This window comes from Eptesicus fuscus, chromosome 23 (assembly GCF_027574615.1).
Source record: "Eptesicus fuscus isolate TK198812 chromosome 23, DD_ASM_mEF_20220401, whole genome shotgun sequence".
Lineage (NCBI taxonomy): Eukaryota > Metazoa > Chordata > Mammalia > Chiroptera > Vespertilionidae > Eptesicus > Eptesicus fuscus.
In genome coordinates, this window is record NC_072495.1 from 27358111 (window position 1) to 27371701 (window position 13591).

A 13591-nucleotide genomic window follows, 5' to 3' on the forward strand; every position below is an offset into this window, starting at 1 on the left:
TCAGGTGAGCGCAAGGTTTGTGGGCGGGGCCAGGGTGCTGTGGGCGGGGCCGGCATGCTGAGGCCGGGCCGGGGGCGGGCTCTCTGCCTCCGGTCCAATCCCGGCGCGACGCTCCGCAGGCCGGCGGCCGATTGGTGGTTGCCATAGCTCCCGGCGTTCGCTTGACAAGATGGCGGCGGAGGGGCGACGGGGCCTTCTGCGCGGCATCCCGGCGCTTCCCGGCTTCTGAGGCGGGCGCGGTTCGGCCTGGCGGGCCCGGCGAGGTCCCGGCCATGGGCTTGCCCCCGCCGGCCCCTCTGCTCTTGGGGCTCCTCCTTCTGCTGGGCGTCCTGAGGCCGCTGTGGGGGGACCTGGGTGTGTCCGGGGTCGGGGCCTGCCGGGCCGGGAGGGGAGGCGAGGCGTTTACGGGGCCAGACCCGCAGTCACCCCCGAGCAGGCGGGGAGCACGCGCGTAGGCACGGACTCTGCGGCGACTAACTCCTCCCTGCCCGCTTCCCGCCCGCCTAGCCTTCCTCCCTTCTTTCATCCGCGCGTCCGGCCCCGTGGTCAGCGCGTCCCTGCTCGGAGGCACCGAGGACGTGGCCGTGTCCCTGTCCCTGCTGCAGGACCAGGCGGGTAAAGTGTCCGGCCCTTCCGGTGGGAAGGGTGGGTATTGGACCCGGGCCGGGCCGGCCGAGGAAACCCGGGAGGTGGCACCCCGGGGGTCCCCTGCCGCTGTCCACTTGGGAAGTCAGGATGGGGAATGGGGTTGGGGGCTGATGTGGGCCAGAGGCGACCCCACAAGAAAGCTCGCGGCCATAATGGCGGGCATTCACCTCGTTGTCGGAATAAAAACAGCAGCATTTTAGTCCCATGAGACAGATGGGGATACTGAGGTTCAGAGAGGTGGTCCCTCGCCCAAAGTCCCACAGCTTGCAAAGGGCGGATTCCATCTCGGGGAGTGCACCCCCTTAGCCGCTGGCCAGTGCGGCCCTGCATTCTCGCCTCCTGCAGGATCCTTGCCAGTTCCCACGTGTGACGTGCTGATCAACGACACGGGAGACTGGAGTCTGACTGTGACCCCCAATGTGGTAAGGCCCGAGGTACAACCTGCCCCGGAGCCGCTGCGGGACCCACGGGTAGTGCGCTCTCACTTGGGGTCCCTGGATGAGCTGCAAGGGCCCTCGGAAATGGAGTGTGAATCACGTGCGGGTATGCGTTTTTCTCAGGAGAGGGGTGCCAGCTTCCATCAGATTATCGATGATTGTGTGACTCACAAAAGCTCTCTAAACCACTGACCTCATCCAACCCTTCCATTTAATAAACGTTTGATTGAGTGCCTAGTATGTGCAAGGCATCAACTCTAGGGTTTGTTTATTTTTATTTTTTAATATATTTTTATTGATTTCAGAGAGGAAGGGAGAGGGAGAGAGAAACATCCATGATGAGAGAGAATGATTGATTGGTAGCCTCCTACACGCCCCCTACTGAGGATCGAGTCTGCAACCCTGGCAGGTGCCCTTGACCGGAATTGAACCCGGGACCCTTCAGTCTGCAGGCTGATGCTCTATCCATTGAGCCACATCAGCCAGGGCAATTCTAGGGTTTATAGAGGATGAGAAAGACAGACGTTGCACCCCAGGTACTGTTTTCAGTACCTTTTTTAAAATTTTTTATTTACTTTTTGGTGTTTTCGTCTTCCGCTGCTAGGATGGTAAACTAAAACGGGGCTAGACAAACCGCGTTAACTTCCAGACCTGTGTGCGCTTTCTCCGAGTTTGCACACGCTGCTTTCTGTTACGGTGAACTGGAGCGGGGGAGTCGGGTTTGCGTGGGGCCGAAGGTTGATGGGTGGCACGGAACGGAATCAGGGCCTCTTTGTATCCAGTTCTCCTTCTGTGCCGTGACCCGGGGCCCAGGGGGGTGTGGTTGTGTTTCCCGATAGGTGTTCTTACAACGGCAGATGCCGACAGGGACGGCGATCTGTTTCCTTCCAGAACGCGTGGGACGTGACGGTGAGGCTGAAGAGGGCCCTGCCACCCTGTTCCTCCAACGAGACCGGCTCCTTCCCGGAGGCCCCCTGCATCGTCCAGACCCTCCTGGTGTCGGCGTCGCGCAACTCCGCCTGCCTCGCTCACCTGCTCATTCGAGTGGAAATCTACGCCAACTCTTCTCTGGCCCAGAGCGCATCAGGCAAGTGGAGCCTTTTTTAAAATCTGTACCTGAGGATATGCTTTTATTGATTTTTTAAATTTTTCTTTTTTAGAGAGGAAGAGAGAGAGAGAGAGAGGAGAGAGACATTGATGTGAGAAAGAAACATGGATTGGTTGCCTCCTGTACATGCCCCAACTGGGGACTGAACCCGCAACCTGGGTATGTGCCCTGACAGGTGTTGGGGATGATGTTTCAACCAACTGAGCCCCGCCGGCCAGGGCACTGTTCTACACCTTTTAAAAAATAGCACGGCCCTAACCGGTGTGGCTCAGTGGATAGAGCGTCGGCCTGCGGACTGAAGGGTCCCGGGTTCGATTCCGGTCAAGGGCATGTACCTTGGTTGCGGGCACATCCCCAGTAGGAGGCGTGCAGGAGGCAGCTGATCGATGTTTCTCTCTCATCAGTGTTTCTAGACTCTCTGTCCCTCTCCCTTCTTCTCTGTAAAAAAATCAATAAAATATATTAAAAAAAAATAGCATGATGTCATCAAACAATAGCATAATTGATAACTAGTTAATTGATTTAAATACAAATTGGAGATTGCTCCGTATGAATACATCTCGTTTCGCCTCGTTCTTTCGAACAGCTGCGTCATATTCCACTGTGTGAACATGCCGTGCTTTCATTCAGCTAATCTCTCAGTGGAGGCGCGCCAGCCACTCCCAGCTTTTGTTACGGCGGCTGGTGCTGACAGCAAGCACCGGGAGGAGAGGGTTCTGTGTTCTCCCTGTCACGTGATGGCAGCGTGCTAAGGGCGGAAGAGGTGCTCATGTCGAGGGGCCACTTTGCATATTTTCTGACGTTTGGGCTTCCGCTGTGTCTTACGCACAGCTCCCGGCGGGGCTCCTGGCTGTGGCGGGTGGGGAACGGGGTCTGTGGGACGTGACTCGGCCTCGTGGTCAGCGTCAGAGCGTGGCGGTGCTCGGTCGGGGGCCGTTCCTGGCTGAGCTCCTCTGTTCCTCGCAGAGAACGTGACCGCCATCCCCGACCAGGTGCACCGGCCTCTGGGCCCGTGCCCCTGCAACCTCACCGCCGGGGCCTGCGACGTGCGCTGCTGCTGCGACCAGGTGCGCTCACGTCTTCTCCTCTTTTCAAATACGTTTTTATCGATTCCGGAGACAGAGGAAGGGAGAGGGGGAGAGAGAGGAACCTGGGTGAGCGACATCAACATCGAGGGGCTGCCTCCTGCTTGCCCCCCACCGGGCATCGAGTCCGCGGCCCAGGCATGTGCCCCGACGGGGACTCAAACCTGTGACCTCCTGGTGCTCCCTGCTCCTTCCTGTTTCCTTCCAGGAATGCTCCCCCGATGTCACCCAGCTCTTCCGGGAGGCCTGTTTCGCCGGCGTGTTCGGAGGGGACGTCAGCCCGCCTTTCGATCAGCTCTGTTCCGTGCGGAGGGCGCCCGGGGCCCCGGGCTGGTTCCCGTTCCTGTGCGTGCAGTCCCCGCCGGCCAACTCGCCCTTCCTCGGCTACTTCCACCACGGGGCGGTGTGAGTGCCCGAGGCTGCCGGGGAGGGCGCTGCTCTCGGGGCCCCGGGACGGGAATGTGGGCCCCATTTTTCAGGCGACCTCGCCGAAGGCAACGAGCTTAAATGATCCAGTTCTGGACTCCATCCCACACTCCGGTTAGCAGGTTTACTCTGCGTCAGGAAGGATCGGGCCTCACTGGAAAGAAATTGATTAATTGATTGATGCAGCACCACGTTCATGGTGACGATGGGGGAGGGGGGGAGACGAGGCTCATGGGGGGCTTTAACTTTCCTCGCCTCCCTGGATTGTTGACATTTTACAGCATCATTATTATTATTGAAGTGAAATCCGCGTGACATACAATTAACCATTAACCACTTTAAAGTGGACAGTTCGGTGGCATTTAGTACAAATATCATTTTGGTGATTAAAAAAGTAGAGAAGCCCGGCCTGTGTGGCTCAGTGGCTGAGGGTCAACCTATGAACCAGGAGGTCAGCCTGGTGAGGACACAGGCCCGGGTGGGGGCTTGATCCCCAGTGTGGGGTGTGCAGGATGCAGCCGATCAGTGATTCTCTCTCATCATTGATGTTTCTCTCTCTGTCCCTCTCCCTTCCTCTCTGTAAAAAGAATGAAATGCCAGTGAACAGTGGCGCTTGGCAGGTAAGAGCTGACAGTGTCGGTCACTGAGCATCTTTCTCGTTGACTTCCAGGTCCCCGAGGCAGCCCACCACCTTTGCTGCGTACCTGCACGCTGACCCGAAGGACATGTCGGACTCGGGGTACAAACAGGGAGACCCCGTGATGACTGCCGCGCAGGCCTACCTCACTGTCCCTCAGGTGACGAGTTCCAGCGGCGTGCTGCAGCCTTTTCTCGCTGTTCCCCCCCCCCCCCCCCGGTTTTCCATTTAACGCATTTTGCTCTTAAAAACACCCCCTCAGCGGCCTACTCTTCCCGCTGGGTCTCCTGGGCCCCCGCGGTTTATGGCGTCTGGATGTGTCTCCATAGTCACTCTTAGAGGAGCCCCTGTCTTGGCTAACGCTCAGCGTGAACGTAACAAAACCAGACAGTCTGTAAATTCCCGTCGAGGTAACTCCTTCACTTCTGTTAGTGTCCTAGCCACTGTCATGTTTTATTTGTTTTTTAAATCTTTGTTGCTGGAAGTATTAATAGGTCCTCCTTTTCCCCCCATTAACCTCTTCCAGCTGCTCCCGTCCCCCCACAGCCCCGTGCTAGTGAGCTATTAGTATGTAATTTAATACATTCCAGAATGCCGGAAAATGTTTTCTGTGAAATCCACCCCCCCTTTTTTTTAAAGTTCAGAATTCTAAGGAAGAACTATTTGTGGGAACAAAAACACGGGCGTCTCACAGCCATGTCTCTGCTGTTCACAGGAGCCCATTTTCCGGTTCTAACAGAACCTGGTGGCGAGGGGGGCAGCGGCGTGAGTGGGATCGTGTTTCTGCGAAGGAGATGGAGGGGCGGGGGCTGCTTGGTCTCCGTGGAATGGTTCTCACTGGGATCCGCTCCCACGCTGATGAGCAGGTTGCCCAGGCGTTGGACTAGACCCGTGGTCGGCAAACTGCGGCTCGCGAGCCACATGCGGCTCTTTGGCCCCTGGAGTGTGGCTCTTCCACAAAATCCCACGGCCTGGGCGAGTCTATTTTGAAGAAGTGGCGTTAGAAGAAGTTTAAGTTTAAAAAATGTGGCTCTCAAAAGAAATTTCAATCGCTGTACTGTTGATGTTTGGCTCTGTTGACTAATGAGTTTGCCGACCACTGGGCTAGACTGTCCGCCAGCGAGGGGGCGAGCCAGGCGCACCCAGCAGTGGGCGCGGCGGCCGCGGGGAGACCCTCTCCGTACGTTGCCCGTGTTCGCTGATCAGACCGGGTGCTAAGTGCTGGGTTTCCCCTCGCCCAGGTGACCCTGGCTGGGCAGTGTGTGCGGGACGCCCCGGTGGGATTCCTGCAGAGTTTTGACGTTCGCTGCGTCACTGACCTCGACGCCTACCAGGAACCGGGCAGCGTCCTCGACGCCGGGATAAAGGCCGGCACCGTGGGAGGTACGCGCTGCGGCCGGACAGAGCACGGCCCGAGGGCGAGGTCAGCGCTCATCGCCTGAGAACAGCAGTCCCCGCCTGCAGCGCCTGGAAATACTTGAACTCCCATCGAGGAAGGCGGTTTTTTATTTTATTTTATTTTATTTTTTGAAATATATTTTTATTGACTTCAGAGAGGAAGGGAGAGGGAGAGTGAGAGAGAAACATCCATGATGAGATAGAATCATGGACCTGCTGCCTCCTGCACGCCCCCCACTGGGGATGGAGCCTGCAACCCTGGCCTGTGCCCTGACCAGGGATCGAACCCTGACCTCCTGGCTCCTAGGTTGGGGCTCAGCCACGGAGCCAGGCGGCCGGGCGTGTTCCCATTTCTGGGATACTTACCTCGCGGTCCGGTCGCGGGGTCGTGCGGTCACTTAACCACGCTGTTTTCCAAAGGGGCTGCCCGTTGCCCGCTCCCGGCTCTTCCCCGGACAGTGACTTTCCAGACCCTGTCGCTGACCCTCCTCAGCTGTAACTGGGGGCCGGCCACAGGGGGTCCCCGCGGTGGTGTTCGGAGGTGGGGGAGGGGTTGGCACACAGGTCAGGCCGGGCCGGGCAGGGCCCACACCTGCGGGACAGGCTCTCACTTCCAGGCCACGGCGCCGTGGACGGTTCATCCGTGTCTCTCTCAGGCATCGTCATCCCGCACGTGACCTACGAGGAAGCAGCTGACCCGGGCCAGGTCGTCACCGGCACAGGTATTTCAGGGTCACGTGTCTATGTCATTTTTGAGGACCATTTTCACTTCTTCCTGCGTCGATCTCAGTGCAGTGGCTACAACACGGCCGTGAGCGGCAGCCGCCCGCTGCAGGCGCCGACACCCTAGTCTTGTCTTTAACCACCGCCACCGGGGCGTGTCCTCCGAGCTGCGGACCCCGCGGCGGGACGCGGATCCCCGATAAAGCGTTCTTTCCTTCGCAGAAACACTTCTACCTCCCGGGTCAGCCCCCAGAAACGTGACCGTGGAAGGACATTATCTCTTCCGATGGAATAACCGTACGATCAGCGAAATACACGTCAGGGTTATCAGGGCGACGCTCCATGCCCACCAGAAAGGTAACGGGGGAGGGCAGCGAGGCGGCTTCCGTGGTTAAGTGGGGTGTTTTTTCCCTCTTTCTTCACGATCCCATCATTACAGCACATTAGACAAAGGCGGACTTGTTGTTATTTGTGTTTGTGATTTGACGTAAGAAAAGGCTGGTTTGTTTGCTTGTCAAAATGCATTTGCCGGGGAAAGAGAACCCCACTGTGGGCGACATCGCTTCCTAGTGCGACAGGGCCCGGCTCCTTTCCGTTTCGTTTTCTTTCTAGGAATCCTGACGCAGAGGTTCACAGTGAAGTTTTTAAGCTATAACAGCGGCCACGAGGAGGAGAGGTCTGGAAACCCAGGTGAGAGAGTACCTGCCAGTCACCCAGCTCACAAGCATTTCGGCCCAGCACTCCGGCCCCGTGGCATCAGGGATCGGGAGATGACGAGTAACGGCCCGGTGTTAGCTTGTGGTCCGCCCTGTCTCTTCTCGCTGGTGACACTGTATTCTTTTTCCAGTGGCAATATGGTGGGTGGTTTTGGCATAAAGTGTCGTAGATAGTAGCAAGCTGCTATAAATTGCTAGCCATTCTCTTTAGCTCCTGGTTTTTGAAAAAGAGATAAAACAGGTAAAATGTTGCTGAAGTAAGTGGTTCTTTTTTAATAAATGTGTGTTTTTTTTTTATTTTTAGAGAGAGAGGAAGGGAGAGGGAGAGAGAGAAACATTGATGAGAGAGAATCATCAACAATAGCTGCCTCCTGCACGCCCCACACGGGATGGAGCCCACAACCCGGGCGTGTGTCCTGACCGGGAATCGAACCGTGACCTCCTGTCAGCCACGCCGGCTGGACTTAAATGAGCTTTTTCAGAAAGAATACGTTTTGTGTTTTTGCGCAAATAGATCACCAGGCGATTGGTGTTGGTGTCACGGTTATGTGGGGCCGTGGCCGTAACGGGGAGGTGTCTGAGGGGCTTCCAGAAGTGGGGGTTGGGTCATGCGCATGGCTGGGAGCGGGCCCTGGCCCGGCCTGGGGCTGAGCTGACCCGCTGGGGAGTGGGGGGCTCCTCGGCTTGCGCCTGCTTCACCAGCCCCTCCGATGAGCCCCTTGCCCGTCCCTCACCAGGACTCACTGAGCGGCCTGCTCAGCGGAGCGACCCGACACGGGCACCTGCCCGCTCGTCCCCTTCCCGAGTCCCTTTAACATTTATCTCTAAGTCACACGGGCATCTTCGCTAGAGCAGGTGAAGGCCGCAGCCCCGCCCGGCTGTCCCCTGTGCTCCCCCACGGGCTGGCGGCTGCGCTGGCCGTCGCCTGACCCCCCGCTTCCTGTGCGTCCAGGTTACCAGCTGGGCAGGCCCGTGCGCGCCCTCCACGCCGGCAGGAGCGACCCCGCGGCGGCCCTGAGCCTCTGGCAGCCAGGTAACCTGCTGGGAGGCAGCCCCTCGGAAGCCGGGCCTGTTCCCCGTTTGGGATGGAACGAGTGCGCGGTGCTTTAAGGTTCAGCTGGTTTACGTAGCCGCCGGGGAGGGGGTTTCTCGTGCTTTGTCGTCGTGGTTGTTAAGATGGTCACGTGGTTTGCGCCCGAGGTGCTGGGCGTCAGTAGGAGAGGGACGCGTGGGGCCGGGGAGGCCCGGGTCCCTGTCGCGGGAGCCCTCGGTGGAGACAAGAGCTTTGTCCCAAACGAGGGAAAACCCCCGCTCGGTGGCCACCACCCCGGCTGCACAGGCTCCGCTTTCCGATGGAACCAGCCGGCCCAGGGGTCCCGAGGGCGCCGTGCTCAGCCTGGGGGACCGAGCAGCGGCCTCCGCTCCCCAGCCCCGGGGACTCGCTCTGCTTGTCGCTTTCTCTCTGTGTCTCAAGAAAAACTTTAACAAATAGTTGCATTGATTTGAGAGAGAGACAGGAAGGGAGAGGGAGAGAGAGAGAAACATCAGTGATGAGAGAGAATCATGGACCGGCTGCCTCCTGCACGCCCCCCACTGGGGATCCAGCCCACAACCCGGAATCGAACTGGTAACCTTTTGGTGCCTGGACAACGCTCAACCCGCTGAGCACACCGGCCAGGCCTCAAGGAGAACTGGGAGGCGGATCTTTCCTTTTGTTTAGCGCGGATAGTAAGAGGGCGGACTCGTTTTTATTTTACAGCCGGGAGGGGTCTGTGCGCATCGGCGCCCCTCAGACCCGTCTTGTTTGGGGAAAACGCGCTCTCGGGGTGCCTCTTGGAGGTGGGCATCGAGGAGAACTGCACTCGGCTCCGGTGAGTGCCGTCCCCGCAACTTCCTGCGCCCCCAGGGGTCTGCTTAACAGGAAGTCCCAGACAACGTGATGTGAGAAGTTAGGGTGTGAATAAAAGCCGGTGGGAAAGCCAGCGTGTGATGAACACACGCACACTCAGGGTGATGCAGACGTGAAGGGAGGGGTAACGCCACTGCACCCACATTCACGCAAATTCCTCGCTGGCGTTTGCTGGGCCCCTGGAACCCAGGGCTCCCAGAGCCAGAATCAGGGTCTCACCGGGTGCAGCGGTGGGGTCGGCACGTGAGGATGCTCACGCCCTGTCACATGCGCAGAAAGGACGTCCCACTGGCGGGTGTGTTGGGAACGTGCACTTTTAGATACGCACGCACTGCCTTTTTTACTGAAGTGAGGTTCACGTGACGGAGTCAGTCATTTATTTTTATTTATTTTTTTAGGACTAGGGTTAGGGCTAGGGTTAGGGCTAGGGTTAGGGTTAGGATTAGGATTAGGGTTAGGGTTAAAGTTAGGTTTAGGGTTAGGGCTAGGGTTCAGGCTCAGGTTCTGGAGTCAGTCATTTAAAGTGAACAGGTCAGGGGCAGTTAGTACATTCATGATGTGCAGCCGTCACTTCTGTTTGGTTCCGAAGCATTTTCATCTGTGAAAGGAAACCCACCCCCCACCCCCCACCCCCCACCCCCGGCGGCCTGGAGACCCCGAGAGTCAGGACTTGGGGGCGAGACCAGCTGCCGGCCACGCACTGGGAAATGCCTTGCTCTCTCGCAGGAACAAGGCGGCGGAAATCCTTGATTCATTAATTCATGCAACTCACGTGGCAGCGAGAGGCAACTCCGATTACCGGAACCTCAGTGACGGCTGGCTGGACATCGTCCGTAAGTGGGGGCTGCGCTGGGCCAGGAGGGCGTGGCTGCGGGACTGCAGAGCCCCCGCAGGTCGGCTGTCTCTGCTGTGGCTCAGCGACACTTGTTGGGGTTGACACTCCTCATCTCTTACTCCTGATGCCTTTTTTGTTTCTGAAAAAGGAAATCCCCACGAAGGTCAAGTTGCCCCGCGGTGTTAGGAGCCAGCAGTGTCTGTAGGAAGTGGAGTGGGTGGGAGTGAGGGTTTGCTTTTCAGTTTGCATTGTTTTTGGTCCCAGGAATATGGGCAGTTGAGACCTGCCTTGGTGATTTAAAAAAGCAGTTTTGTTAACTTAAAAGAAAAGGTGATAGACCCTTGAGCGGCGTCCAGAACTGGAGACCGAAAGCGGATTAGTGCTGGGGGCCGGGCCGGGGCGGTGGGAGGCAGAGAGGTGACTGTTCATGAGCACATGTTGATCGGGTGCCTCCCGAGCGCTCCCTGACCAGGGCCGCGATCAAACCTGCAACCCAGGTTCGCGCCCTTAACCGGGGATCAAACCCACGCACAAAGGGCCCGCCCGTCCAGGGCTGCCTCCCACTTGCCCTGAGGTCCCGCACCCAGCGGGCTGGGATCTCTCTCCCACAACTCCGAGCGTTTTACTGCAGTGATTGGCGTTTCTGCGAAGACTCTGGGTAGATGTCAGTGAGGACCGGGAACCAAATCATGATTTCTCGTGGTGTTACGAGGGCCAGGGATTCGAAAATTCCAGTGACTGACAACCTATAAGGAAACATCTCGGACACAAGGGGGACCACCGTCCTAAGAGCCCCTTAGAGATGGCAGCCTCATTAACGTGCTTCCGGTCTAATATTTCCCATTTTTATGGCATCCGGGGATTGTAGAAAAACTGTTACTTTTCTTCCCCAAACGCAGCCGCCCCCGACCCAGGCGCAGGCCCGGCTGGCGGCAGCGGGAACGGCGCCTGCGCGGAGGTTCCTGCCCAGCTGCATGTCCGCATCCTCACCTGGGAGGCCGGCGCGGTGGAGGGGGTCCCCCAGCAGGAGATCCTGGGCGCAGAGAAGAGGTGTGAGGCGCTGCCTGAGGGGTTCAGAGGCAGGAGCGGGGAGGGCGCCCGGGAACAGGGACACGCGGCTTAGAAGCCGAGGGCTTACTTGCAAATCGCAGTTATTAGCTACGTGTGGGAAAAGGGAACCTGCGTCGCCCGTGTTGGTCATGGCAACAGCTCTGTGTAAGGCTTCTCCTTGCGAGAACATCTGAAAACTCACGTAACACAAACGGGGTAACTTTTTTTTTTTTAATATGTTTTTATTGATTTCAGAGAGGAAGGGAAAGGGAGAGAGAGAGAATCATCGATGAGGAGAGAGAATCCTGGATCGGCTGCCTCCCGCACGACCCCCACTGGGGATGGAGCCTGCCACCCAGGCACGTGCCCTGACCGGGAATCGAACCGGGACCTCGTGGTCCCTAGGTTGACGCTCAGCCACTGAGCCCCGCAGGGCGGCAGGGTGAGGTCTTTGAGAGACTCCTGGTCATGTTGTTGCCGTCAGTCGCCTGATGTCCTCAGGTGACGAGCGAGCCGGCGTGCTGCCTGTGCCATCTCCCTCCAGGGTCTCCTCGGTGACCTGGCGGCCCCAGTGCGGGCTGACGTGCGAGCAGGCCGGCCTCTTCGCCCTCAGCGCCTCCGTCCAGTTCATTCAGGTCCCTGCCCAGCCACCCCGGCCCCTGACCAGGTAGGGCACTGACCCGGTTGGTAGTGTTTAGGAAGCAGAAAGATATAGGTCTTTGAAAATAAGTGTATTTCTTTAACCAACTTTGATACTTCTCACCAAAAGTCGCTGCAGCGACTGCCATCTTCTAAAATGCCTTCTAGATTCCAGGTCAACTTCACGGAGTATGACTGTGACAGGAACGACGTGTGCTGGCCGCAGCTCCTGTACCCCTGGACCCGGCATTACCGAGGTGGGTGCAGCCGATCACGTCCTGTGTGCGGAAGTTTAACAAGGAAAAACGTACCGGCCAGGCTGCCACCTAACGATGACCGCTAGGCCCTGCCAGTGTGGTCAGCGGGCGGGGCGGCGCCCTGAGCGCCGAGAGGCTGCCGGTTCGATTCCCGGTCAGGCACATGCCCGGCTGGCGGGCTCAGTCCCCCGATGGATGTTTTGCTCTCACATCAGTGTTTCTCTCTCTCTCCCTTCCCCTTCCTCTCTCTCTAAAAACCAATTTTAAAACAAGATGGTTGTTAGTGGTTTGGCTTGTTTCCATCTAAGTAATTACAAGGAAGTGGAGACGGAAGGGGTCGCTTACTTGACTCACCGTCTTGCAGGGGAGCCTTACGCCCGGTGTGTGGCCACGGGCTTGCTGCTGGCCTTCCTCTCCGCCGTGGCCGCGTTCCTCAGCGACCCCTGGGCCAGAGGACGCAGGGCCTGAGCTTCCGCACGCCGGGCCTCCCAGACCACAGACGTCCCCCCGGCGGTCGGTTGCACTCCGCGTTCAGCTCTAAGAAGGGGAGGCTTTTGTTTTGCGGGAAACGCCTGCCCAGCGCCCGGTGGGTTTCACTCCCCTGCGGGCTCCCCAGACGGCGTCTCGCTGCCGGACCAGACGGAGCAACGTGCACGGGTCCGGGCTGCCTCCCGGTTCTCAGGGGCGTTAGCTTATCCCATGTTACTCAGGTCATAGGAGCTTTGGTCCACATGTGTTATTTGTACCTTAGAGAGTCAATTATTTCTTCAACTTTTTATATACAGTGTCCCAAAAAATGTGTGCACACTTTAACAGCTGACAGCTCAATTCTGAAAATGAAATGTACTTTAATAAACACTGCCTTTATAATTATCCAACGTGTGTATGCATTTTTTCTCAGGACACCCAATATTTCTGTGGAATCGATGGGAAGACCTCAAAAAGATTAGCTACAAGGATCACAGGGTCCACTCGTTAAAAACAGGCCGGTTTTCAGTGGAGGACAGCTACTCCTCGGCGAGCCTTGCCAGGAATTCCTCCCGAGGCGCCTGGCAAGGGGACAGGTGGCGTTATGGGCGGGTGGGGGAGGGGGCGGCCACACAGCGCATCTGGGAGCTTTCTTCGTGGCCAGGTAAACGCAGTCATTGCACTGGAGGGACAGAGGGACGTGGCAGCCGTCGGCACCCCTGGTTTTGCAGTCGCTGCCGAAGTTGAAAACTGGCTTGTCACAGGGAAGGGAACACCACTGGCGGGTTGACTGCGCGAGTCAGAGTCGGAGGCACCTGGGCAGCCGGCTCTGGAAAGTTAGCTGAAAACTCCCGAATGGCGGGCAATTGCTCTGACTCTGTGTTGGGAGGGCTTTTGTACACAAAGGACACACTCGCCTTGGCAGTATCGTGTGGTCTTAACTCTTCTATGCGGACACACGTGTGCATTTGAGAGCGCGCGGCTGCTCCCACTGGGCCCTGCTGAACGCAGGACAATGCCCCTGGTCCAGTGGGACTTGCATACTTTTGGGGGGAAACTGGCAATAAACAGACGAGGATTTCAGGCGGCGGTGGGTGCAAAGGAAGAAACCACAACAGGGAGGTGGTGGGCTGGGCTGGGCGGGCTACCCCCCAACACACACACACACACCCGCCCCCCGGGTCAGGGTCAGCCGCTCAAGAGGTGACGTTTGGGCTGAGACCCGAAGGAGCCAGCGATGGGCAGGCCCGGCAGA

The 13591-nt window shown here is 58.0% G+C and overlaps 1 protein-coding gene across 1 annotated transcript; it reads left to right on the forward strand.

Annotated features, from left to right (window-relative positions):
• Positions 1-120: 120 nt before the first annotated feature.
• Positions 121-12735, forward strand: TCTN2 (tectonic family member 2). The gene is made up of 18 exons (XM_008157268.3): positions 121-354; positions 508-615; positions 994-1070; positions 1977-2172; positions 3160-3260; positions 3487-3683; positions 4375-4501; positions 5583-5724; positions 6396-6461; positions 6685-6819; positions 7075-7152; positions 8131-8211; positions 8938-9049; positions 9814-9920; positions 10822-10972; positions 11517-11639; positions 11780-11868; positions 12233-12735. Exons 1-18 carry the CDS (start codon positions 273-275, stop codon positions 12334-12336), a joined length of 2076 nt encoding a protein of 691 aa, XP_008155490.2. The 5' UTR covers positions 121-272; the 3' UTR covers positions 12337-12735.
• The last annotated feature ends 856 nt before the right edge of the window (positions 12736-13591 follow it).